This window comes from Meles meles, chromosome 1 (genome assembly GCF_922984935.1).
Source record: "Meles meles chromosome 1, mMelMel3.1 paternal haplotype, whole genome shotgun sequence".
Taxonomy (NCBI): Eukaryota; Metazoa; Chordata; class Mammalia; order Carnivora; family Mustelidae; genus Meles; species Meles meles.
Window position 1 is genome coordinate 180,349,298 of NC_060066.1, and position 27,162 is coordinate 180,376,459.

Below are 27,162 nucleotides of genomic sequence, written 5' to 3' on the forward strand. Positions count from 1 at the left end.
GGAGGGATGGGATAACTGGGTAAAAAATAAAAACAATAATTATACATACATACATACATAATACAGTTTGGGTTTTTTGAAGGAAAAATTTTTAAAAATAAAAATAAACCCAGCCTCATTAGCCATCAGACATAAAACCACCTTATAAGGGGCACCTGGGTGGCTTAGTGGGTTAAGCCTCTGCCTTCGGCTCAGGTCATGATCTCAGGGTCCTGGGATCGAGCCCCGCATCGGGCTCTCTGCTCAGTGGGGAGCCTACTTCTCTCTCTCTCTGCCAGCCTTTCTGCCTACCTGTGATCTCTATCAAATAAATAAATAAAATCTTAAAAAAAAAAAACACCTTATATCAGCTCACAGAGAGTCAAGCATACAATGGGTTAGAGACTATGGCAAACATTTTGTTAAGGGGATTACTGAAAATTAGTATAAAATAAGTAAATTAGCAGGGCACCTGGGTGGCTCAGTTAAGCATCTGCCTTTGGCTCAGGTTATGATCCCAGGGCCCTGGGATCAAGGCCCACATCAGGCTCCCTATTTGGCAGGGAGTCTGCTTCTGCCTCTCTTCCCCATTTGTGCTCTCTCTGGCTATCTTTGTCTCTCTCTCAAATAAATAAAATATTTTTTAAAAATTAGTAAATTATCTATGGAAGAAAGTTACCTTAGGAAAGCTATTGGTGAGATGAGGACATCCCCATATTTTACCTAAAAGCTGAAATGTACACAAGGTCATATCCACAATTAGACAATCGTTGCTTCCCTAACAAATTATGTATCAAAACATGTGTTGTGAAAGTTGTTTTTTGACTACAAGAATAAAAGACAAAAAAAAAAAAAAAAAGAGTTACTTAAGTGGTCTAAGCTTATTTCTTGATCTATAAAATGGAACTAAAAAGAGTACCTATCCTGGGGCGCCTGGGTGGCTCAGTGGGTTAAAGCGTCTGCCTTTGGCTCAGGTCATGATCCCAGGGTCCTGGGATCGAGCCCCGCGTCTGGCTCTCTGCTCAGCAGGGAGCCTGCTTCCCCCCTCTCTCTCTGCCTGCCTCTCTGCCTACTTGTGATCTCTCTCTGTCAAATAAATAAATAAAATCTTAAAAAAAAAAAAAGTACCTATCCCTCAGGGTTTTTGTGAGGATAAGAAACAATGATGCCTATAAAACAATGTTTAGCATCGGTCTGGGACAGACACCTGCTCAACACGCAAGACCCATTACTGCCACTGCTATTACAAATGAGGCAGCAAGGGTAGCCGCAGTCAGGCCTGGGCAGCAAGGCCCATGGCAGTGCTGTGTTGGGAGGTGAAGAACGCCCATGGGACAAAAAGCAGGTTGGCAGAAAACAGAGTGGTGATTTGAGTTAGCCATTGGGGTTCTGCCTGCCCCCTTGCCCTCCTCTAAAGACCCTCAAATCCTGAGCCCTTCTAATCCAAAGTATTTGGTGGGTTTTTTTTTTTCTAAAGGTTTTTAACTTGGGGTTTGCGGATGGTCTTTAGGGAGTGCCCAAACCCCTGAGACTATGTGTAAAATGCATTTTCCCCCTGAGAATGCCAAAGCTTTTACCAATCTCTCAGATTTATGACTCCTGCCCCTTATAAGGTGAAAACCACAGACTCAAGCCATCTCTCCAGTGTGACCCCACAGCTGCCCCAGCACTTGGTCCTCTGCCAAGCATGGGCTATTGGAGGTCACACAGAAAGGGGAAGCCATAGGAAGACTGAAGCAACACTGCTAAGCTTCCAGGTCTCCAGATATAGCCCCTCCCACAGCCCATATCAAGCCACATTTGGCACTATAATACTATGGGAGCTGGTTTTCTACCCTCTATTTTTTGGTCATCATGTGCACAAAATTGGATTAATCCTTTTTATGACACATTTTAATCATTTTTATCATGTACAACATACTTTTATGCATAGCTTTTTACTAATTTAATTGACAATAACCTAATCTAACTATATGTTTCCTCCAGCTCCAACCTATCTCCCTACCTGTGGGAACCATTATCCTGAATCCCACGGTGAGAACCCTTCCGTCCTTTTTACACAGTTTTATGGTGTATGTGTTCATTAAAAATGTTTTTAAATTCTTAGTTGCATTTAACTCTAAAACATGAGATAGATACAAATTAAAACCACAATGAGATACTCAGAGACACCCACTGGAATATAGTTTTAAAAACTTACAATACCAGGGGCGCCTGGGTGGCTCAGTGGGTTAAAGCCTCTGCCTTCGGCTCAGGTCATGATTCCAGGGTCCTGGGATCGAGCCCTACATTGGGCTCTCTGCTCAGCGGGGAGCCTGCTTCCTCCTCTCTCTCTCTGCCTGCCTCTCTGCCTACTTGAAATCTCTGTCAAATAAATAAATAAAATCTTTAAAAAAAAAAACTTACAGGGGCGCCTGGGTGGCTCAGTGGGTTAAAGCCTCTGCCTTCGGCTCAGGTCATGATCTCAGGGTCCTGGGATCGAGCCCCGCATCGGGCTCTCTGCTCCGCAGGGAGCCTGCTTCCTCCTCTCTCTCTGCCTGCCTCTCTGCCTGCTTGTGATCTCTGTCTGTCAAATCAATAAAATATTAAAAAAAAAAAAACTTACAATACCAAGTATTAGCAAGGTTGTGGAACAAAGCATTCTTTTGTTTGAATCACCATGATCTGTGTAAGGAATCTTGGCTTTGAGAGAGTTCAAATTCTAGTTTTTAGGCTACTCTGGCCATGAAATCAAGCCAGACACAGGTAACCACTTAGGCCTGTTATAGACCATTAGTAAAGTAGTAGGTTTACTTATTCACCATAAGTAAACAAGTAAAGAAAGTGACCTTGGAAGCTATCAGGGAAGCTTCAGACTTTAAATGGCACATTAGGACTTCTAGAATAGGCTAAATTATAGGGACAGGAAGCAGTGATTTCCAGGGACCAAGGATGGGAGAAGGGGATTGAGTTCAAAGGAACATAAGGAAGCTTTTTTTTTTTTTTTAAGACTTTATTTATTTGACAGAGAGACACAGCAGAGAGAGGAAACACAGCAGAGGGAATGGGAGAGGGAGAAGCAGGCTCCCCACGGAACAGGGAGCCCAACGCAGGACTTGATCCCAGGACTCTGGGATCATGACCTGAGCTGAAGGCAGACACTTAACTGACTGAGCTACCCAGGCATCCCAGGGAAGTTATTTAGAAGACAGAATTATTTTCTATATTTTGATAGTGATGGTGATTATATTATTTTCAGATTTTATTTATTTATTTGACAGGCAGAGGGGGTGGGGGAAGCAGGCTCCCTATTGAGCAGAGATCCCTATGAGGGGCTCTATCCCAGGACCCTGGGATCATGACCTGAGCCAAAGGCAAAGGCTTTAACCCACTGAGCCACCCAGGTGCCCTGGTGATTATATTATAATTGTCAAAATTCATTAAATAGTACATTTAAAATTGATTAATTATATTGTATGTAAATAATAAATTTTTAAAAGTTTTCCTTTTTTTTTTAGGGGCATCATGCTACATTTAATCTTTTGGGACTGAGCTTTTTTCATTTAATATTATAAAGATTTATCCACACTGTTATGTGACACTGGGGTTCATCTGACAGCCATATAATCTTCCATTGTGTGAGTATTCCAATTAATTTGTCCACTCTGCTGCTCATGGGCATTTGTGTTTCCTTTTGGGATTGCTATGAACATTCTTGTACAAATCTTCAGGTTTCCTTCTAGATTTATCCCTAGTATTGGAATAACTGGGCTGTAGGGTAAGTAAATGCTCAATTATAGGAGATAGTCAACTGTTTTCCAAAGTAGTTCTTTGCTTTTCCAACCTGAGTCGGTCTGGAACCCCAGGGGCAGGAGACCCAATCTCTTCTTCTTCTTTTTTTTTTTTATATTTTATTTATTTATTTGACAGACAGAGATCACAAGTAGGCCAAGAGGCAGGCAGAGAGAGAGGGGAAAGCAGCCTCCCCGCCGAGCAGAGAGCCCGATGCGGGGCTCGATCCTAGGACCCTGAGATCATGACCCGAGCCGAAGACAGAGGCTTTAATCCACTGAGCCACCCAGGCGCCCCCCAATCTCTTCTTGAATTAGCACTGCTTAGCATTCTGTCAGCACCAGGCTGGATACCCGGGAGGCCAAGGGCAGACACCCAGGGAACTGACGCCTCCCAGCCTCAGCCAGTACTGAGAGTAAACAGCAGGCAGGGGCCACATACCATACATGGAGGCTAATTAGAGTCCTACTCCCTGGAGCTCCATCTTCCTAGTTCCACTCGACTTTGAGTCTGAAAGATCTTTCAGGGCCCTCAGTTACAATGCAAATCCCAAGAGGAGACAAGGCTTAACCTTATCCAAAATCCTTCTCAGCTGACACCTCTAATACCAAAACAAGGATTAGCAGGAAAGGCATAAAGAACAAAATGAGTGACAGAAAGAGGAAGAGGAGGGATAAAGAAAGTGGGAAGCACCAAGTACACTAGTATTCTAAAATTATGCTCCCTTTTCTGCACGAAGACCAGTTTTTCAGAAAAAAAAAATGTTTAATTAAAAAAAAGCAGTATTTTTCAAGTGATCATAAGCAATTTTTAATATCCCTGCCATTGAGGGATTACCTTCTTTATGTTGAGTTACAAAGACAACATAATTAGCATGCAGTCAGCAATGATGTAATATTGCCCCAAACCTTCGCATCCATGGGGAGGGGCGGCCCTGTGCTGCTGGGGAAGAGCTCTGAGGGATTTGGGGCTGGGCCAAACCACTGGAACCAGAGCTCAGTCAGACCAGGAATAAAAAAAAAAAAAAAAAAAAGCATAATATAACAGAAAAAGATATCAGGAGATGCCTGCCTACGTGCTCAGAAAGCAAAAGGAGGAAAGTTCCCGTGAAGGAAGAAGAGGAGTCTCACGGCCCACATTCCATCTACCACTCCACCTCCAACAGCTTCCTGGCTACCTGTGAGCCGGGACCTCCAGGAACGCTTGCTACAGGAATGAAGAGGGCAGAAACGCACAGCAGAGGATCACAGCCCTGGGGCGGCAGCGGCTTCCCCAGCCACACGGGGCAGCAGAGCTGTGGACCGCAGGAGGAATGGGCAGCTCAGGAGAGCTTTCTTGGTGCATGTAAGCAGATTATCATGATTGGCTTACCATTGAGAACTGCTAGTTCCTTAAATTAGATCATGGGCCGGCTGAACTACGGAACTACAGAGGTCTGTTTGGGCCCATCGGTTGCTGAAGACTGATCACACACAGAAGTCACTTCCAGTGTGAGAGGTGTTCTGTAACCAGAGGTCTGCCACCAGGCTGAGTTCCTGGGCGTTGGGCCCTAGGAGCTGGTGCTCAGTAACAGGAGCTGGTACAAATGGCACTAAGGGTACTCGCACTGACAGGAGGCCCCAACTATAGCCTCAGCTCAATGGAGCTTCAACAGTTTTATTGGCTAAATGCTTCTTCCCAAGTCTACAGCTGAAAGTGTAGGCCTGCTCACTGCCTCCTCCTTCTAAGCTCTTAATGGGGCAGGAACTTTTAGCACAGGCTTAGAAATGGGGGAAGGTATAATAAGGGAGTTAGAAACCTGCTCATGCTCCACAACTGAACAGCAGGACAGTAAAACTCCTACTTTCTCACGCTGAAAACTGTCTATAGAAAGACTTGAACAGGATGGAGACAGGACCCAGGGTGCATTTTTGCCACTGGTCTCAGTTTCTGGTGCCTCCATGGGAGTATACCTTTTACCTTCCTACACCGGAACTTGAGGAACAGGGTGATGCTATGTCAGTCTACACATTTTGCAAAAGTACATGGGCCCAAAATTGGCCAAGAGGTTTGGGATTACCAGCTCCCCAACCTGGCAGGATGGGAAGAAAGAAAATGTGTCCATGAAAAGCTTTCGGAAGTGACTCAGGTCTTCCACCTGAACCTTGATGCTGTACTGATTGGCCAGGAACTCGACGGTGCCTTGCACTACATACTCGTTCTGTAAGTGTGAGAGCGAGCAGGTAGAATAGACAACATGGCCTCCTGGCTTGGTGGCAAGCAGTCCAGCCCTGTAACCGGAAACAGAGAAAGCAGTGACTACTGAGCTTCCCAGAAGCAGAAGGACAACAGGGGGAGCTGGAAGCGTGGATAGCGGAGTCTACTGTGGGATGGGCAGCTGTGTTAGCTTCTCAAGTCCCTTCCACAGAGATACCACCAGAAGAGTCTTTCTCAAAGCAGAGAGCAACCCAGCCTTACTCCATGGGCTCTCCTCTGGAAGCAATCCCCTGAACTCTGGCTCTGGTTATGGTCCAAACTCCTTTTTTTTTGAGATTTATTTATTTATTTGTCAGAGAGAGCGAGTGAGCACACAAGCAGGGGGAGTGGTGGGCAGAGGGAGAAGTAGGTTTCCCGTCAAGCCAGCAACCTGATGTGGCACTCGATCTCAGAACCCTGGGATCATGCACTGGGCCAAAGGCAGATGCCCAACCGACTGAGCCACCCAGGTGTCCCTATGGTCCAAACTCTGATGCTAGCTATGCACTGAGCCCTTACCAGCCCTACAGACCCTTAACGTTAGTCACTTTTTCAAACTTTCAAGCTTGTGCTACTCACTGGGAATGGGACTAGCATGGAGGTAAGGTAACGCAGTGAATTTGTGCAACGCACTCATGTGTCCTACCACATAGGCTTTTCATGTTCCAGAGGACCCTCCTATCATGTCTGTCTCCTCCAGGTATTCTTCCGTCAAAAGGCCCTTCTGTGGGTGATGGTTGTGGCAAGAACTTGCAATCCCCCAGGTGACCAGGCCCCCAGAGGACTGTGGCACAAAGTCCCCAGTTTCTGTAAATCTGTTACTCACGCGAGCAGCTGCAACTGAAGCATAGGCAACATCTGCCGCTCCTTCTTCCTCGACCGCTGAAAGATATTGTTCTCCTCCTCATGAAGGGAGTGGCGGTCTGTGGTACAGGGCACATCCACCAGCACCTGCCCAGCAGTGGTAAAGGGTACAGTATTAGAGCACCTTACAGGCTCCCTCCCTTAGGCCCTAGCCCTGAGGGGCTTCCCACATTGCTCCCTCTGCCCATCCTTCCAATCCAGAGTAACCGACAAAGCATCTCATTTACACCTGGCATTTCACCTGGTGAAATCATGAGTGGGAAAACAGTATATTTAGGTCTACTCATGGCTGGTCGAAAAGCAAAGCCAATACCCAAATAACTATAATTAAATAGCTGATATCGACCTAGAAATAAGTCTTCCTTTTCTTTTCCAAGATTTTGTTTTTAAGTAACCACTACCCCCAACATGGGGCTTGAACCTACAACACTGAGATCAAGAATCCTGTATTCCAGGGTGCCTGGGTGGCACCTGCCTTTGGCTCATGTCATGATGCCAGGGTCCTGAGATCAAGCCCCACATCAGGCTCCTTGTTAAGGGGAAGACTGCTTCTCCCTCTCCCCCTACTTGTGTTCCCTCTCTCACTATCTCTCTGTCAAATAAATAAATAAACAAATAAAATGCTGTGTTCTATCAACTGAGCCAGCCAGGTGCTCCTAGAAAGAAGTCTTTCATGCTTTAGCGTTCTGTCCTTGCCTCTGTCCTTAGCTATTTGAATGAAACATCCTATTTACAGGTGATAGAATGCCCAGAAGGTAGCTGATAGATTGAATAACAGGATCAGGATTCAAAATTATTTTTTGCTGAAACATCATATCCAATATGGAAAAGCTTTAAAGTAATAAATATAAAATCATTCATGCATTCATTATGAGACTATACTCTGTGCTAGGCACAAGACACAAAAACAAAAATTAAGACAAAAGAAAAAGTCCTATATTTACATTTCCAAAAAAATCAGCTATGGAAGACATCTGTGCATTTTAGTTAAGCAGAAACACAGGCAAGAAGCAGGCCTCAGGGTTCCTGGGGGTTTGTGGGGGAGGGATAAGGTGGCTGGGTTATGGACACTGGGGAAGGTATGTGCTATGGTGAGTGCTGTGAAATGTGTAAGCCTGATGATTCACAGACCCGTACCCCTGGGGCAAATAATACATTATATGTTAATTAAAAAAAAAAAAAAAGAAAGAAGCAGGACTCTTAAGCCTAGCCAAGATTTTATACACCTTGGTCTTTCAATTTCTTAGAGTGGTTGAACCAGAATGGTGAGAACTGGACAGATTAGATCAATGAGTCAGATGATAACAGAGAGACAATAGCTATTTATTTTTTATATTTTTAGAAGTATATGTTTTAATAAATACCTTTAGAATATGCCAATTAAAAGAAAATGCAAATAACTTTAAAACAGGAAATGACTTTCAACATCATTCATAATAAGAGAATGTAAATTAGATGCTTATCAGTTTGGCAAAACCCAAAACATCTAATAACACGAGTGGGGGCAGGATTTGAGAACGTGGTACTCTTCCGCATTGCCAGTAGAAATGAAGCCGATATAACCTCCACAGAGAGTGATTTAGTACCCTCTGTTCAATCTTAGAGGCATATAAACATATAAACTTAGATGCATATAAACTTAGATGCATATAAACTTAGATGCAAAGATACTTAAAAAGCATAAAACTTTTGAAGTTTTTTGAAGGATTGAACCCCAGGGTACATTATTAAATGAAAAAACTACAAAGACCAAACAGTGAGCGTAATACACCACCACTCCTTTTTTCAAAAATATGCACACATTGGGGCACCTGGGTGGCTCAGTCGGTTGGGCATCTGACTTTTGATTTTGGCTCAGGCCATGATCTCAAGGTCGTGAGATTGAGCCCTGCATCAGGTTCCGGGCTGAGTGTGAAATCTGCTTGAGATTCTCTCTCTCCCTCTGCCCCTTGCTCTGCTCACATGCACACATGCATATACTGTCTAAAAAAAAAAAAAAAAAAAAAAAAAACATACACATTTGTATTTGTGTATCCACAAAGGATACATCTTAAAGGATACAGAAGAAAATATAAACAGTGGTCATCTGTGGGGAGAGGAAGGAGATGGCCCTGAGACAGGAGTAAAAGTGAAGGATACCTCTCACTAAATACCCTTTTTACCTTCTGAATTTTGCACCATGTGCTATATTAATGTTCAAAAATAAATTAGCTTATTCATACTCATTTTAATCAGAGTTTCTGAGCAACCAAGTGAGTTGAGAGTCTACTCTTTTCCCACTCAGTCAGGTTCAACCTCTTTCCTGCTAATTATCTCTAACGAAGATATTACCAACAACTGTGCAGATAGCTGTGTTCTCCCAATCACCCATGGAGAGCTGGCCAGGTCCAGAAATGGCTCTCCATCCTCAAATATGGAGGGCCGGACCCTACCTGCTGAGGCCAGATTTGGCTAGGTGGATGTCTCAGGTCAGCAATCACTCACCCGATCATAGGTGTCCCCCTCCAGTTCTCCCCACTTCCTGCCATCCCATGAGGTGACTCGAACTCGATTTCTATTCCTGATATCTTGAGGCACATAGCTGTGAAGAACCCTCTGAAGTCTGCCTGTTCGTGAAGTGGACAGATCATTGGCAGCGAGATTGCCTGTGGGAATATAAATTTTAGCATTGTTTTTTCTAATTCTGGAAAAAAATGTCATTGGAACCTTGATAGGGATTGCACTGAATCTTTAAGTGGTTGTGGGTAGTAGGGATAGTTTATACCTTTGAGAATAAAGAAACTCCAAGGCCATTCCCCAACAAAACATCCTACCAGGAATGGTGCTAATGAAGAGTCAGACCAGTTCTTGGGCATAGCCAATCAATGCAGACCCCAGGGGCAGAGGCAAGTGGAGTAGAAATGTTTATTATGTATATGGCACAGTACTAGACACTCTGGAGTAGGAGCTGCGAAGGCAATCACAAACCCAGGCCAGAAAGGATATGTAAATAAATAAATAAAGCAGACCAAATATGAATATTTCTAAATAAGTATGCCCTCTCCTGCTTTTCTGAAATGTGTCTCTCTCTTTATCTTTGGCAGATACTACACATTTACCAAATTTATTTTCCTCATTCCTTAGTAATAGAACTCCCAACTTTATCTGAGGGAAAGGGGAGCAATGTGCCCTATCTCTCAGCCTCCTTCTATAACTAAGTTAGGACTAAGTTTCGGTCAATGAGTTGTAGGCATAATTATGGTGTGGGACTTATGGGAAGATGTTTAAAAGAAGCTAACACTATTTGGTGTGCCCCTTTTACCGCATCTTTTCTTCCTGCCTTGAATCTGAATGTGATAACTGGAGTTCTAGCAGCCATCCTGGACCATGAGGCAATCCTGAGAAGGGAAGCCAGAAATAAAATAGGCTGCAAAAAGAAAGAGGGAGCCCAAGTCCCTGATGATTGTGGAGACTCTATACCAGCCCTGGATTGCCTATGTCCCAGCTCTCTTATATAAGAGAGAAAAACTTTTCTTCTTCAAGCGTCATTTTCTATTGTATATGACCAAACCTAATCCTAACTGATTCACCATCTATCTTTCACTTTCCCTTTCGTGACAAACACAAAGTTCAAGAAATAGTTCAGTTTGCTCTTGGCTCTCCTGTAAGAAAAAACATTACCACAAGCTTGATGATAAAGGGTGATTGATACCTGGCCTCAGAGTCAAGAAGTGAAAGGGAAAGTCAGAAACAATGGTGAAAAACTAGAGTGCATACCTTATACCTTATGGGAGCGATCACTACCATGAAGGAGCTTAGTGTTCCCACAAAGACATAGAGTCTCAATTTTTGAGGGCACGTGAAGTAAAAATTGGATTTTCTGCTCAGGAGGAATTTGCAGAAGGACATGAACGGAGAACAGAAAAGCTGGGTTCCAGTTCTGCTCTATCTCCAACTCGGATAAAAGTTAAATTATTTACTCTCCTCAGGACTCAATTTCCCCTTCCCTAAAATAGGAGGGCCAAACTAGAGAAACTTGAAGTTTCCTTCTTCCACTGGGATGAAGGACTCCCTTGGATAAGGAGTTGGGATGGGCACAAGGTGCTGGTAATTTAGTACACCTAAGAAGAGCAACTCTCAATGACTTCTCCTCAGCCCTCTCCTTCCTCTTAGTGCAAGTTCCTCTTCTTCCAAGTAACCCCACCTTACTCATCCCCTTTCTCACGGATTCCCGCAGCACTTAGTCAGATCAGCACAGCCTGGCACAGAGGCTAGAACCTCCTGCACTGGACTCATTAAACCGTATCAACAGTTTTTCTCCTCTCCCTCTGCACTTCCAGAAGGTAAGATCAAATGTAGTACCTTGCAATCACCCACAGGGCTGACCATAAGGCTGGAAGCCAACCCAAACTGTGCAAGTTGGCTGACGAGAACTGGAAGAGAAGGGGTTAGCACCCCCAAAAAAGCTGGGGCATAAGCCAAGAGGAGCCTGGCTGACCTCCAGCATGAGTGGAAAAACAACAGCCCCCGTCTGGATATTCCTCAGGTCTCCATGGAAAAAACACTGTCTTTTTATTTTATTACTTTTTTTTTTAAAGATTTTATTTATTTATTTGACAGAGATCACAAGTAGATAGAGAGGCAGGCAGAGAGAGAAAGAGGGAAGGAGGCTCCCTGCTGAGCAGAGAGCCCGATGCGGGACTCGATCCCAGGACCCCGAGATCATGACCTGAGCCGAAGGCAGCGGCTTAACCCACGGAGCCACCCAGGCACCCCAACACTGTCTTTTTAAAGATGGGATGTCAGGGCGCCTGGGTGGCTCAGTGGGTTAAGTCTCTGCCTTCAGCTCAGGCCATGATCTCAGGGTACTGGGATCAAGCCCCACACCGGGCTCTCTACTCAGTGGGGAGCCTGCTTCCTCCTCTCTCTCTGTCTGCCTCTCTGCCTACTTGTGATCTCTGTCTGTCAAATAAATAAATAAATAAATAAATAAATAAATAAATAAATAAATAAATCTTTTTAAAAAAATAAATAAAAGTGGGATGTCAGCCAGTAGAGAGCTGAAATGAACACTTCCAGTGCACATGGCCCAGGCCAGGGGCTACAGTATGAGATGAATAAGACTTGGGCCTGTCGCCAAGGAGTTCATTCTTGAAGAGGGAGAAAATGCATACCAGGTAAAGCTCTGATGCAAGGCTAACAGTGCTAACAGTTGCAAGGGTGACACCCACCGCACGGGAGCATAAGGAGACAGGCATCACTTTTCAGAGGTCAGGAGGGAAGACTTCCAGGAGGTGGCACACCTGAGCTGAGGCTTGAAAGCTCAAAGGCTACAGGCAGGCCAGCTGGGATAGGGTGGAGGGTGTTCTAGACAGAAAATGGAACATGAACAAAAGATGGAGGCTGATTCAAATAATACCAAGTAGCAGAACATGGCTGGAGCACACAAAGTCTGGGGAAGAATGACCTGAAGCTATAAAGGGAGGCTGAAGCCAGATCTTATTGCTTTCATTGACAGATGAAGGAAATGAACTTAATCTTAGAGACAAAAGTAAACAGACACAGAGGAATGAAGGTGTCATGTGTAGATTGATCAGGGCCCTACTTGAATCTGCCTTCAGAGACCTTGCTCAGCTCAGCAACCTTCCTTGGCCAACTGACAGAGGAAGAGAGGAGAAAACTGCAAACAAAAATACACCACCTTAGCAAGCGAGCACTATACCCTCTTTGACCCTGGGACCATAGAGCCCAACCTATTCGGGAGGTCACTGGCTTGGTGAGGTAGGGACCCCTCCCACCCCAAGGCACCAGCCCTCTGACTTACGGCAACAGCCAGTCTGAAGCAGCGCTAGTGTCTTTCCCCCGGGCGCCGCACATAGGTCAAGCACGGTGTCGCCGGGCTGCAGGCCAAGGGCCAGGACAGGCAGCAAGGAAGCAGCATCCATCAGGTAGTAGTCCATGACACCCAAGCTGCCAAGCCTAGAAGAGAGGAGACCACCTGAGAGTCTAATACCAAGTCAGGAGACCCAGTGGAAGTCAAGGCCACCAAGTCCATGCCCTTAGGGGCTACTGAGTTCTACTCCGCAAAAACTCATTTCTCAGACCCACTCCCTCACTCATTCATCCCCACTGCAGCCAGAGGGACCCATTGAAAACACAGATCGAGGGGTGTCTGGCTGGCTCAGTCAGTAGAGCATGCAACTCTTGATCTCAGGGTTGTGGAGTTTTTTGTTGTTTTAAGGATTTTATTTATTTACTAGAGAGAAAGAGAGAGAGTGCATGTGTTAGGGTGTGGGGAGGAGAAGCAGGGTGGGAGGGAGAGGGGCAAGCTGACTGGTGCTGAGTGCGGAGCTAGATGTGGGGCCAATGCCAGGACCCCAAGAAGCCAAGAGCCAGTGGCCCAACCAACTGAGCAACCGAGGTGCTTCCGGGGTTGTTGGTTTGAGTCCCACACTGGGTACAGAAATCACTTAAAAATAAAATCTTTAAAAAAAACCCAAAAAACCAAAAACCAACCCACGGATCAATTCACTCCAATCCAGCCAAGCTAGCCATCTTGCCCTGCCTTAATTAAGCCAGGCACACTCCTGTCTAAGGCTTTTATATCTGCTCTACTTTCTGCCCGAAAAACTCTTCCCAAACAGCCCCGATTTGATTCCTCATTTTTTTCAGTCTCTCCTCAAAGTTCTCTCCACAAAAGTTATCTCATCAGAGAGGCACTGGCATTCCCTGACTACTCTATCTAAAAATAGCACCCCTTACTCCCATCACCTATCTCTCTATGTGACAGTAGTTTTCTTTGAAGCACTTGTTCACTTTACATGTACAGATGTGTGTGTGTGTGTGTGTGTGTGGTTGTGTGTTTGTGTGTGTACTCTCCTCCCTCTCCCTCTTTAGAATGAAGGCAGAGACTTTGTTCACTGTAGTAACCCCAGCACATGAAACGCCACCTGACATATAGGAGGAACTCAGTCTTATTGGATCACATATTAGGACACAAAATGCTTTGTGGGTTTAGAGAAGAAGACCATCGATTGTGCCTCTCACAGTTACCTGAGTCAGGCCTGAGGAAGAAATAGGCCCTCATTAGGTAAAGGAAGGGAAGAAGGGAGGAAGGGAGAAAGAAACAAGAGCATTCAAAGAGCAGAAAAAAGAACAAGCAAAGGCAAGGAAGGAGGCAAACTCATAGCTCCTTTCAAAAACAATGAGAAGGGGTGCCTGGGTGGCTCAGTGGGTTAAAGCCTCTGCCTTCAGCTCAGGTCATGATCCCAGGGTCCTGGGATCGAGCCCCACATCGGGCTCTCTGCTCCGCAGGGAGCCTGCTTCCTCCTCTCTCTCTGCCTGCCTCTCTGCCTACTTGTGATTTCTCTCTGTCAAATAAATAAAATATTTTTTAAAAAATGAGAAATCTGGTGTAGTAGAAATACAAGGCGAAAGAGATTGAAGTTGAAAAACAGATAGAGGCCAGGTTATAAAAAGCCTTAAACCTTATTTTAAGGAGTCTGGACTGTAACGGGCAGGCAGTTACCAAAGTCTGTAAAGAAAGGGACATGATCATCTGAATAGAGTTTTAGAAAGCTAGGCAGGCTAGAAAGAACAAATTAGAAATAGACACCAGTGAGAAGGCCATGATAAGAGTCCAAGACATGAAGACAGGCAGGAACCATATGAGTAGAGACAGAGGGACAACAGATAGCAACCTAATGGTCACAGGACTCCTCACTCCCAGGCCGGATGTCATAAGCCACTCTCCTGCCTGAGACATAGCTTAGCCACTGGAGACAGATTCAAGGAGACAGAAACCTGCCCTGACAGGAAGGCTCTGGGAGAAAAATGCGACAAGACAAGAGACATAGCACCACTGAGGGTCCACTATAAGAGCTACAGTCCCCAGGCTTGAGGTTGTGACACCCTTACAAGTAAGCTCAGACTATGGTGGGATATTTTCAAAGTCAAATCACACTTGGATTGTCCCTGAAACTGTGTGCCTCATGCCTCATGGAGGAGAATGATAAGAAATCTGAGAAAAGGGGGTGCCTGGGTGGCTCAGTGGGTTAAAGCCTCTGCCTTCAGCTCAGGTCACAATCCCAGGGTCCTGGAATTGAGCCCCGCGTCAGGCTCTCTGCTCAGCAGGGAGCCTGCTTCCTCCCCCCCCCCCCCCCCCCCCGCCTGCCTCTCTGCCTACTTGTGATCTCTCTCTGTCAAATAAATAAATAAAATCTTAAAAAAAAAAGAAATCTGAGAAAAGCACAAAATTCCTGTCACACTAGCACAGGTCTAAGAAACTCATTCTCATCAGTTCCTTCCTTTTGGAAGCATCACTCAACCTTTTTTTAATTCACAGACAATTTTGAAATCTGCTGAAAGCTAAAGTCCCTCTTTCCAAAAAAAAAAGTGGGGGGTGGGGGAGGAGGGGGACACAACACTTTTTCAGAAAAATTCAGGAAATTCCTGGACTCCCTAAATATATCTTTGAGCTCCTGAGAGATTAGGATTCCCTTGATTTATTCGGATCCTATCAAGACAAGAAGGAAACCCAAACCTCTCTGAGTAGAAGCCAAGCAGCTCAGGCAACTTGGTAAACCACAGGTGCTGTGTCCATGGTTCTGCCTAAAACTGATGCTTCCCAACTGATCTCCAATCCTGCCCCAATCTATCTCCCTCCCATCCCAGTTTAGTAACATGATCTTCCTGAAGCATAACTTTGATGAGAAGAATACCAGCAACAAGAGGTACTGTTTGTGAATGCTATACTGTAGGTGCTGTACTAGTGTCTCAGATCCATCACTTAATTTAGTCCTCACTAGGACCCTGTGAGACAGAAGAACACAGATTCCAGAGCCAAACCGTCTGAATCTCAAATCCAGCCCAACTACTCAACAACTGTGTGCCTTCAGCAAATTATTCAACTTCTCTGTGTAGCAATGCCCTCATCTGTAATAAGAGTGCCTACTAGGGGCGCCTGGGTGGCTCAGTGGGTTAAAGCCTCTGCCTTCGGCTCAGATCATAATCCCAGGGTCCTGGAATTGAGCCCCACATTGGGCTCTCTGCTCAGTGGGGAGCCTGCTTCCTCCTCCCTCTCCGCCTGCCTCTCTGCCTACTCGTGATCTCTGTCTGTCAAATAAATAAAATCTTTAAAAAAAAAAAAGGGTGCCTACCAGATAGGATTATTGTGAGGATTAAAGGAATTAATAGGGGTGCCTGGGTGGCTCAGTGGGTTAAGGCCTCTGCTTTCGGCTCAGGTCATGATCCCAGGGTCCTGGGATGGAGCCCCGCATCAGGCTCTCTGCTCCACAGGGAGCCTGCTTCCTCCTCTCTCTGCCTGCCTCTCTGCCCACTTGTGATCTTTGTCTGTCGAATAAATAAATAAAATCTTTTAAAAAAAGAAAAAAGGAATTAATAGAAGTTAAGTGCTTAGAACAGTAGCCGAAATATGAGGCAAGTTCCAAATCTAGGTTTTCTTGACTCCAAAGCCTATGCTTATAACCACTGTACATTATTGCCTTTCCCCTACTCAGAAACCCTTTCCAGTGGTTCTCTAGAACAGATCTTGGCAATTTACTACAACAGGCATCCAGCCCTGGAAAGTCCAACCATTTAGAAGCAACCCTGAGCCATCAAAATCCCCTTCTTCCAGGCATGTGCACCCCAAAGTTTATAGCAGCAGTGTCCAAAACAGCCAAACTATGGAAGGAGCCTAGATGTCCATCAACAGATGAATGGATACAGAAGATATGCTGTATGTATACACACACACACACACACACACACAATGGAATATTATGCAGCCATCAAAAAATTGAAATCTTGTCATTTGCAATGACATGATGGAACTAGAGGGTACTACACTAAGCGAAATAAATCAATCAGAGAAAGACGATCATCACATGATCTCACTGGTTTGTGGAATTTGAAAAAAGAGGCAGAGGATCATGGGGGAAGAGAGGAAAAAATGAAATGGGAAGAAACCAGAGAGGGAGACAGACCACAAGAGACTCTTAATTGCAGGAAACAAACTGAGGGTTGCTGGAGTGGAGGAGGGTGGGAAGGGATGGGGTGGCTAGGTGATGGATACTGGGGAGGGTATGTGCTATGGTGAGTTGTGAATTGTGTAAGACTGATGAATTACAGACCTGTACCCCTGAGATAAATAATTCATAATATGTTAATAATAATTTAAAAAATTCCCCTTCTCCCAACCTGTAGGTTCCTGGCATTCAAGATTCCCACACATGCCCGCCCCCCACCCGCCACATACTCTTCTACCCTCACCTCCTAGTTTTCCTAAGCATGCAGCCTTCCCTCAAGCCAGTAGCTAGAACCATTGCAAAAGCTTCCTAATTTACATCCCCATTTCATATGTCATACACGGACTTGCCCCTCTCCAATCAGTTTTCCACACAGCAGCCAGAATTTTAAAAATCCAAATCTGATCATGTCATTCCCCACCTTAAAACTTTTCATGGCTCCTTCTTTCTTTTAGAGAAAAAGTCCAAAATCCCAAATGGCCTAGAAGACCTACAAAGCCTGGCATTTGCCAGCTTCTATAGCCTCCCATCCCCATCCCGCCAGCTTTAATTCCTACTCATTCTCAGGTCTTAGCTTAAATTTCATTTCCTCAGAAAAGACTGGGTTAGAGCTCCTAATTATAAAATTTCATAGCATCTTGTACTTTTCCTTTGGAGCACTTATCACAATTATAAGTCATTTCTTAGTTGTTGTCTTCCTTACCAGGAAGACAAACTGCTCCATGAGAGCTTCAGCTGAGTACTGGATAAGAAGATCAGAAGTCCCCTCACCACCAACCCCTCTGGAACTAACTTTTGTGTCCCTAGGTAAGTCTCACTCGTTGTCTTGTATCAGGAGTTTACTTGTCATCCTCACCTGGATGGGTGGCTATGAGGGCAAAATGAGAAGGCAGTTGTAAAAAAATACACGTTTTAACTGCAGAGGGTACAGTAAGTGTGTAAGTTAGAGATGGCTGTCTTCCATAAGGTGCAGCAGAGCAGGTTCTGGGGTCAAACTGCCTAGCTCTAAGCATGAGCTGTATCAACCTGCTATCTCAGGGACCTAAAGCAAGCAAGTGCCTTAACTTCTCTGCACCTGTCTCCTCAAATGCCCTCCTCAGAGGGCTGCTGGCAGAACAAAAGGAGATAATGCACATACAACACTTAGAGAAACACCTAGCATATATAAGCACTCAATAAATATCAGTAATAGTATAACCCTTATGAAACAGGACAAGAGCTGGGTCTCTTTCTGTCGACTTCCAGCACACTCAGGACAGCCCCAGATCCTACCTGGCAGGAGGGAACCGACTGACATCCCCTCTGGCAAAAGTGAAGCATTGAAGGTTCGGGCTGTAGGCCCCAGAGGCTGGAGTTGTAGTTTGGTCACCCTGAGGCTCCAGCTCTCTGTGGGAGATGGCTTCCTTCACAAAGTCCCTGGCCCTCAGTTGCTCCAGCTCATCACTCACATGTCCCCAGGCGGCAAAGTTATTGACCAGTGCACCGTACTTCTGCTCTGAAAGGAGACTGACCCGGATGGATGGCCAGAGATCACCAAATTGCACGCTGTAGGTCATGTCAAAATTTTGCAGAGCCAGTTGAGTGGCAGGAAATTTGGGCTCTGTGGCAGCCTGAAAGGAAAACAACAAGCTTACTGATCTTCCAGACTGGCCTCTCCCCTACCACCTGACCTCACCAATAGCTCAGAGCCCTGCAGCAAACGCAGATCCAGCCACTGTCCACTCCTGTGTTTGCATCCTGCCTCTGCCGTCCAGAAAAGAAGTATGAAAGAGAAAAGTATTAGGGAGCAGGCCTTTCTATCTCAGGCTGTGAGAAAGCAAGCTGCAGCTCTCACAACAGCATGTATGGGTGGGTCACCAAGAAAGGGGGGAATCCTTGAGGTCTGGGCATAAGAACATAAGAGAATAGGAGCTTAGGACAGGACTCTTGAGGAGAGCCTACAGAAAGCTGGAAGAAACTATGAAGGCCCTGGGGGAAGCCTCAGCCTTAAAAACAAAAGATGCTTTCTCTCTTAACAGCCCTTTCCATCCTCTAAAGCATTTTCTTGTCTCCTAGCTTATGTGAGGACCAAAAAAGGCAGACAGCTCAGTGGGATACGAAAGATATCAACCTTCCACATTTGATGAGAGAGAAAGGTAACTTACCTAAGATCATGCAGTGACTGACACCATAATGCTGAGAATCACAGGGTTGAGGGTCATTTGGGGAGAGTTCCTAGAACTTAGGAAGGTGGGACAAGGAGAACTCCTAGAAACCTTGTGGTGTAAACAAAAATGGGGACTTCTATGGGGGGAGCAGAGAGAGACGGGATTTGGACTTGCAAGAGCATAAACACAGATTAAAAGGAAAATGAAGACGTCGTCTGAGGGGTCCTCAGTTCTGTCCACATTGCCACAGCCGGGACCCTCACTTGGGCTATTACTAGTCCTACTGGGCTAGTGCTATTACTGTCTGTCCATTTCGCTCTGGCCCGCATTTTGGTTCGGGCAGAATCTTCCTCTGGCCCTCATTTCTTGTTACGGCGGGGACTCTTGTTCCGACCATGACTTTTGGCAGGGCGAGGACTCTTGCTCCCGCTCCTGCTCTGGTGGGGACTTTTGCTGCGGCCCCACCTTTTGCCATGGTGGGGACTCTTATTTCCACTCTGACTTTTGTCATGGAGAGTACTCTTGCCTGTGCCCTGACCTTTGCTCCGTTGAGAACTCTCACTCTGGCCCTGATTTCCACTACATTGAAGACCCTCGCTCTTATCCTGACTTGGGCTTTGGTGGGGACTACTGCTCGGGCTCCGACTTCTCTTGCTACTGGGACTCCCTTTCCGGCTCTGACTTCTTTGAGGACGGAGACTCTTGCTTTGACTTCGACTTCTTCTGGGGTGGTGGGTATTCTCAGCCTGGCTCCGATTTCTGCCTTGGTGGGTATTTTTGCTCTGGTTGTCACTACTCTGGCCCTCACTGATAACAATAGCTGAACTACAGCTGAGATCAGTGCTACAGCTGGAAGTCTTCGTCGAAGACAAAGGACAGCTATAGGGAACCTTGGGGGGCTCTTTGCAGCAGCCTCGAGGAGCCACAGAGTAGACATGGAGGCCACAGGGCATAGTATCACAGGCCACAGGATGGCCCTGGGCTTGGGGGGCAATGGGTAAACTTGAAGGATCAAAGGGTGTTCGCAATGGGATAAAAGAATAGATGTGGGTGGAACAGGGAGGTGGCACAGGCTGGCGATGATGTTGGGGTGGGCCCCTGGGACCGCTAAAGATGCCACACGGGGGTACCATGGTCAGTTTATGACACTGAGGGGGACCAAGGAGTGGGCAAGGATCAGAGGTCGGGGGAACCACAGAATATATATGGGTACTACACGGGGGTCCTACAGGAAGTCCGCAGGAGGTGCTCTGAACGCAACTACTGGGTGGGACGGGACAAAAAGGAAGGCGAAGGGGAAGACAAGTGGGGAGAACAGGTTTAAGAGTTTTAGGGATCACAGTAGGTAAGGGAGTTCCTTGGGGAAGTTCTTTAGGGCAGGGATTTGAGCAAGTGGTAAAGGATGTCACCGTACAAGAAGGACCAGAAGGGTGGGAGGGAGGTGGAGAGGCACAGGCCTTAGGGGGTCTGGGGAGGTCAAGAGTAGTGTGCTGAAGAGGGATGATCAGGGAGCGACATCTATGGAGAGCACGTGGTTGTTTTAACTCTGCGGATTTGGGGGACTTCACTTGTGGGCCAGCTGGGGTAGGAAGAGGGGGTTCGTTATAGCTTCTGCGGGGGGGTGACTGGGGTGGAGATATAAACTGGTTGCTCAGGGGTGAAGGGAAGGAGAAGACAGAATAAGGACAATGAGAGGACAGGGAAAGAGGTGGTTCCTGGGGGCAGGGGGGACAAGAAATCGTGGTGCCTGACTCTACTAAGAGGCAAGAGTTCCCACCAGTCTCCCAGGTGAAAATGGACTCAAAGCAAGGCTTCACGGGAGCCTGGGACTGAGGTGAGCAAGGAGAACAAGTACTCTGAGCAGGCAGACGGAGGGTACAACACGGGCTACCAGGGGCAGGTATGTGGGTCTCTTGAGAAATATGGGAATAGTGAAAAGAGCCCTCCTGAGGTGAGCTGGGAGAGCCAGATGTGCCTGCCTGAGAAGAAAGTGGGGAGCCACAGCAATTTTTCCCAAGGAGCAGGTCAAGCTGTGGTTTAGGTTCACAAGGGTCTGGAGGCTTAAGGAGGCTACGGCAAAAGCTGTCAGTGAGTGGGGAGGATGCTGGGGAAGGTGGAGGGTCATTATAACTTCTGCCTGAAGACCAGGGACAGAGCCGAGGGGAGATCACGGGCCCAGTTTCCAAAACCCTGTGAGAAAGGGGTGGGGAAACTACAGATCTAATTTCCACTGCCCGGTGAGCAAGAGGAGGTGAAATAATGAGGGCAGTTCCCAGGGGCCTATGAGTAAGAGTAGGTGAAATGATGGGGCAAGTTCCCTGGGACCCAGGAGTAATGGAAGATGAAATCATAGGGCCAGTTTCCAAAGGCCCATGAGGGAGGATAGGAGAAGTCACGGGACTGGTTCTCAAGGGCCGATGAGAGAGAGAAGGGGAAGTCCCGGGGCTGGTTATCAGGGCTGAAGGGTATCCACCACAATAACAGAGGTAAGTCTGCTGGTCAACGCAAGGGCTTCGGGGACAGGGACGCGGTATTCTCGGGGGACTGATCCAGCTGCAATAAGGGCTCCTTGAACGAACAGGGGGTGACCCCAGAAGGCTGAACCGATCAAAACAAGGGCTCGAAGGGGGCGAACACGAGAGGATAGGCTCGCGGCAGAAAGGCCTTCCAAGGAGTGGAGAACAGGGTTCAAAAGAACATCTCCCAGGGCGCAGGGGAGGCTGTGGAGGTGGGGAGGGAGGCGGTGGGGGCGGGGAGGGAATCAATCGGGGTAGGGAGGGGGGCGTGGCGATTAGGGAAGAAATTCCAGGCCTACAGGTGAGGCCACAGAATGGGTCTCTGGAAATGTTGGGAGAGTCCAGGGGGAGAGGAGAGTCGCTGCACGCTTTGCCTGGGTTTGGGGAAAGGCCAGGAGCGTGGTCAGGGTGATCGCTGTAACCTTTCCTGGGCGCGAGAGGCAGCTCGAGGGTGAGGATGGGGTTGAATCCTTTCCCGGAGGGCGGCGGAGACCCAGGAAGGTAGGGGCTGTCGCTAAAACATTTTTCGAGAGGTGAGGGCGGCCGGGCTGAAAGTTCTAAGAGGAAAGGCGGAGAAGAGGTCATGGAGGGAGGGAGAGGGGAACGGGGTAGGAAAGAAGAGGAGGGAGGGAGGGGAGAGGGAGGAGGGGAAGTGGAAGGGGTAGTGGGGGCCAAGGGGAAGGTAACCGAGAGCCGGGGAACAAGGGGCGGTGACATAACTGAAAGAATGAGGGCGGAGGTGATGACGTAACTTAGAGGGGCGGAGTCCGGAGGGCTCAGACAGAACGCGAGCGACCACCCAAGCCTTGTGACGAAACAAAAGGGCGGATAGAGGCGGAAAACTTAACAGACATGAAAGGGAGGAGCCTAGTTACGCCCCCTGAGGGGCGGGGAAAAGAGGCCGAAGGCGTTCCAGCGGCGCGGGAGTTGCGAACCAGTCCCAGAGCTGAACAAGTTTCCCGGCTAAAGGCCGCTGTCGCTGTTCCCTCCTGGGCCAACGGCCCACCTTACCCATTTCTTCTTATGTCGATGTCTCCGCGGAATGGTCGCGAAGTGTGCACGCTTCAGCACGTCCCGAGCGCTTCTCACAACGAGCGCAGCCATATCAGCGTGCGCCGCCGAGTAATTCCGACCGGAACCGCGACGGCAGACTCGCGGGTTCCGGAGAGATGGTGGCGCCAATTCGGGCGAAAAGAGGAGGGAACTGCGGCGGTCTCTCTTCCGGGACTCAGCCCACCTTTGCAAAACAGGTGCAAACCCCGCCCCGCCAGGGATCTCTGGGTGTTGGGAAAGAGCAACCGCTGTCACAGAAAGAGATGCCTCTGCCTGGATGCATGGAGCATTGGGAGAGACTCCGTAAAGGTCTCTAATCCAGTTAGGGGATCAGAGAGGACTAGGAGCTGGCAGTTGAGTACTGAGAGTTAGCCAGGCAATAAGGGGGGAAGGACCTTCCAAGCAGAAGTTGCACGGAGAAAGAGTCTGAGGTGGAGAAAAACGAGGACAGATTTATGGGCTGAGGCGGATTTACAGAGAAGCTAACTAAGTTTGAAGTTTCAGAACCTGTCATTTGCAATGCCCCTTCCAAGGCCCTGTCCTTAATATTGTATTGTTTTTCTTAAAGAGGGCCCTCGAATTGTGTAAGCTGTAGGAGCCCCAAAAGTTGACTCCACCATAGGGAGCCATTAGAAGGGAAGGATATGATCAAATAGGTGTTTTTAAAAATGATCATCTGGGAGGTTACCGGTTGGTGAATATACCGAAGGGCTGGGAGAGAGCATGGAAGCCCCGCGTCTTTTCCCTATCTATGCCTTGCACTGTGCATCTCTTCCATCTGACTCTCCTAAGTTATATCCTTTAATAATAAACCAGTGATCTAGTGAGAAACGGGTCTCCTAAGATCTATAAGCTCCTCCAGCAAGTTGCTAGAGCCCAAGAAGGGGGTCGTGGGGACCTCTGATCTCCAGGTAGTGAGTCAGAAGTACAGATGTGAGCTTTCAGCCAGTGGAGCTAAAGTATTCAAAAGTAATCAGCCACTATCTCAAACTCATTAAAGAGTCATACCGCTTTCAGAAGGCAGGAAATTTTGGGTACATTTTTACTGGAGTTACAGGAGTGATGAAGCAAGTGTGAATTTTAAGACAACAAACTCTTCACTGCCATAGAAAATTAGAAATAGTGAAGAACCCTTGTAGCACTTGAGCTTTTCCAGTATTTTATGGATTGTGAAGTGTCAAAGCTACATATGAATGAGGGAATTTTTAACCTTTGCTCCAACTGCATTTTTTTTTTTTTTTGAGATTTTATTTATTTGGGGGCGCCTGGGTGGCTCAGTTGGTTAAGCGACTGCCTTTTTGGCTCAGGTCATGATCCTGGAGTCCTGGGATGGAATCCCTCATTGGGCTCCCTGCTCAGTGGGGAGTCTGCTTCTCCCTCTGGCCCTCTCCCTTCTTGTGCTCTCTCTCTTTCAAATAAATAAATAAAATATTTTTTTAAAAAAGATTTATTTATTTGACAGGGAGAGAAATAGCGAGAGAGGGAACATAAGCAGGGAGAGTGGGAGAGGAAGAAAGCAGGCTTCCTGCAGCGCAGGAAGGTCCTGGGTAGGACCCTGGAATCATGGCCTGAGCCCAAGACAGAGGCTGAACGACTGAGCCTCCCAGGCGCCCCTCAAACTGTATTATTCTTAATGTGAATTGTAAAGTTCCAATGAAAAATATACACCTTTATTTCCACATTTACAGGAGTAGTTACCAAAACCTTGAATATCACAAATAGAATCTTGTGTTTATCACTAAAAAAAGAAAAAACCATCTGACAGTAGATGATTGGAGTAAATAGGATTAGGTCAGGGAGATCAGATGAGAGAAGTTCGGGATTAATGTAATGCCAGTGAAGATAGAAAAGGATTGATTCCACTTAAAATTCAGAGAGAATTGCAAGACTTCTTGATTGATTGGCCCCATCTATTTAAACATGCTATACCACCAGTAAACAGCCGTCCTCTTAACCTGCTTTTCTATTATATGTATTTTTTCACACAGTCTGCTAAACTATAATTTTCAAAAGATTTGAAGCATAATTCTTATACAAAGATAAAATGAACACCTGCCAAAGATTTTATTCATAATAAACTGTTCCTCCATTATTATCATAAATAATGAGGGAACCAGTTAGATGGTAAGACTTGTTCAAATGAAACTTTGAGTTTCAGAGATTTAGATTTAGGTTATCAGCCAAAGGAATACTGAAATGAATTTGCTAATAGTTGCAAAAACATTAATATCTTATTAAGTAATAAACTGTGATGTTTGGGATTATTGCTTCTATGACATAGAAATCAGTTCCATTTCTACTGATCAAAATTCAATTACACTACCATGGCTAGGAATCATTTGCATTGTCATTGGTTTTCTACAAGTTTACCTTTACCCCTACAAAGTTCTGCAGTAGCCTGGTCAATATAAAATCTATAAAAGGTGTACCTTAGCACTGTGGTGAAGGAGCCCCCAATAATTCTCTTCTGCCCATTTATAAGTTCTGGACAACTTTTTTACTGTTTTTCCCCTCACTAGAATATAAGATTTTAAAAATCAAGGATTTCGTTTATTCATTGTTGAATTATCAGCACCTAGGACTGTGTATGGCACATATTTGGGTCTCAGTAAATATTGATTGAATGAATGAGTGAGTGAAAGATGAGAAGTTTGTTACAGGGACCTAGCAGTTCTAAGATGGAGATATGTGCATAGAGAAAAGCCTTTTTTAAAAAAAGTTCATGGCAGCTCTTTCTCCCCACCAGTCCTGTCCCCATGCTATAATAAAAACACCTTTTTGCACCGAAATAAAGATGGAACTAAAAAGAAAGAGAAAGAGAGGAAGAAAGAAAGAAAAGAAAGGAAAGGAAAGAGGGAAGAAAAGGAAATGAAAAAAAGAACTGCTCATGATATTTAAATCCAGATAAGGATCCAGGGAACAGCTCGAATACCTAAACAGGAGATATCCCAGAATACCTGTTCTCAAAGGTTTATACCAAATATGGAGTGTCAGGATCACAACCACCATCTCCCTGTGAAGGACCACTCCCAACCCCCAGCCACCTCAGTTTGCCCATCTATAAAATAAGGGATCAAGAGAGAGAGGGTTGGACTATATCAATCATTCCCAAAATTTTGGTCTCGGGACCCCTTTACACTCTTTAAAAAAATTTTTTTTTCAAGATTTTAATTTACTTGAGAGAGAGCATGAGCGGGTAGGAGGTGGAGGGGCAGAGGGAGAGGGAGAAGCAGACTCCTCAGTGAGCAGGGAGCCCTATGCCTGGGATCATGACCTGAGACCAAGGCAGACGCTTAACCAACTGACCCACCCAGACACCCCCCCTTTTACATTCTTAAAAATTAAGAATTATTAATTTTTATTTGCTTTGTCTATCAATATTTGATAGATTAGAAATGAAAACAAAAAAAATTAATATTCGTTAAAAATAACAATAGTAAACCCATTGCATGTTAATATAGATGTCTTTATGAAAAATAGAGTTTTTTAAAAGAAATTTAGTCAGAAGAGTTACAAATTCATTATTTTATAAATCTCTGGCAAATTAATGTTTGGCTTAATAGAAAGTTAGATTCTCATTGTTGTTCTAGTGGAAGTATATGTAGAAAATCCAGCCTCACACAGATAGATAGATAGAAAAGAGAGGTATATATTTTTTTAAGTTTTTATTTGTGTTTGGAAATCTCTTCACCCAACATGGAGCTCGAACTCATGACCCCGAGATCAAGAGTTACATCCTCTTCCCACTGAGCCAACCAGGCGCCCCAAGAGGAATATTTTAATAGCCTAGGTAGATAACTGAATATTCTTAGATGCTATGTCAAAATTTAACATGTGGTAGTTTTCTTAAAAGTTAGTGGCAGTGTGGAATCTGAAACCATATCAAAGGACTTCTCATACTCTGTTGCAGAGAGCCATTGATCTGTCTTGTAATTAGAATGAATCTTTTACCCAAGCTTGATTCTGTCACATCATACAGTGGTTATTTGGAAATTATCAAGTTTACTGAGTCCTGCTTATCTTCCATATGCTTTCACATTTCATTATACAATATCAAAAACCATATTTGTTAATATCACTACTGGTCTCATCAGAAAAATCTTGAAATATTAGGAAGCTTTTAAGTTCACAATAATGGGTGCGAGTTTTTCAAAATCCCAATTTATTTTATTTTACTTATTTATTTTAAATAATCGCTACGCCCAACGTGGGGCTCAAACCCACAATCCTGAGATCAAGAGTTGCACACTCTACCAACTGAGCCAGCCAGGCACCCTTCCAAATCCTAATTTTGCTTGAAAGCTCAATTTTTATCTCTGGCAACTAGTACTATCAATTGTTTTCCTTGAAGTGACAGGCTTACTTTGTTTATTTTTCAAGAAAATGCCATTAAAATATGATTGATTTTTGTCTGTTGATCTTATATCATGAGACCTTGCTAAGCTAAATTATGTTTTGGTAACTTTTCTGGAAATATTTTCACCTTTTCTATGCACAAGGTTATGTCTTCTATAAAGACACTTTTACTTCTTTCCAGTCTGAATTCCTTTTTTTTCTTTTGGATTATTTTACTGTTTATAATTTACAGTA

The 27,162-nt window shown here is 45.6% G+C and overlaps 2 protein-coding genes across 2 annotated transcripts; both read right to left on the minus strand.

Annotated features, from left to right (window-relative positions):
- Positions 1 to 4,003: 4,003 nt before the first annotated feature.
- On the minus strand, positions 4,004 to 22,916 carry NSUN4 (NOP2/Sun RNA methyltransferase 4). The gene is made up of 6 exons (XM_046014073.1): positions 22,531 to 22,916; positions 18,129 to 18,466; positions 12,653 to 12,807; positions 9,334 to 9,494; positions 6,812 to 6,936; positions 4,004 to 6,020 (listed from the first exon to the last, which is right to left on the minus strand). The coding sequence occupies exons 1-6, from the start codon at positions 22,621 to 22,623 to the stop codon at positions 5,744 to 5,746; spliced, it is 1,149 nt and encodes a 382-aa protein (XP_045870029.1). The 5' UTR covers positions 22,624 to 22,916; the 3' UTR covers positions 4,004 to 5,743.
- Positions 19,111 to 22,104, minus strand: LOC123947656 (sperm head and tail associated protein-like). The gene has a single exon (XM_046014061.1). It carries the CDS (start codon positions 22,102 to 22,104, stop codon positions 19,363 to 19,365), a length of 2,742 nt encoding a protein of 913 aa, XP_045870017.1. The 3' UTR covers positions 19,111 to 19,362.
- Positions 22,917 to 27,162: the final 4,246 nt, after the last annotated feature.

Coding starts and splice junctions, on each gene's coding strand:
- NSUN4 (XM_046014073.1), bottom strand. CDS start 22,623: ATGGCTGCGCTCGTTGTGAGAAGCGCTCGGGACGTGCTGAAGCGTGCA. Junction 18,467..22,530: donor ATCGACATAAGAAGAAATGG/GTAAGGTGGGCC, acceptor TTTTCCTTTCAG/GCTGCCACAGAGCCCAAATT. Junction 12,808..18,128: donor AGTCGGTTCCCTCCTGCCAG/GTAGGATCTGGG, acceptor CCTCTCTTCTAG/GCTTGGCAGCTTGGGTGTCA.
- LOC123947656 (XM_046014061.1), bottom strand. CDS start 22,104: ATGACCTCTTCTCCGCCTTTCCTCTTAGAACTTTCAGCCCGGCCGCCC.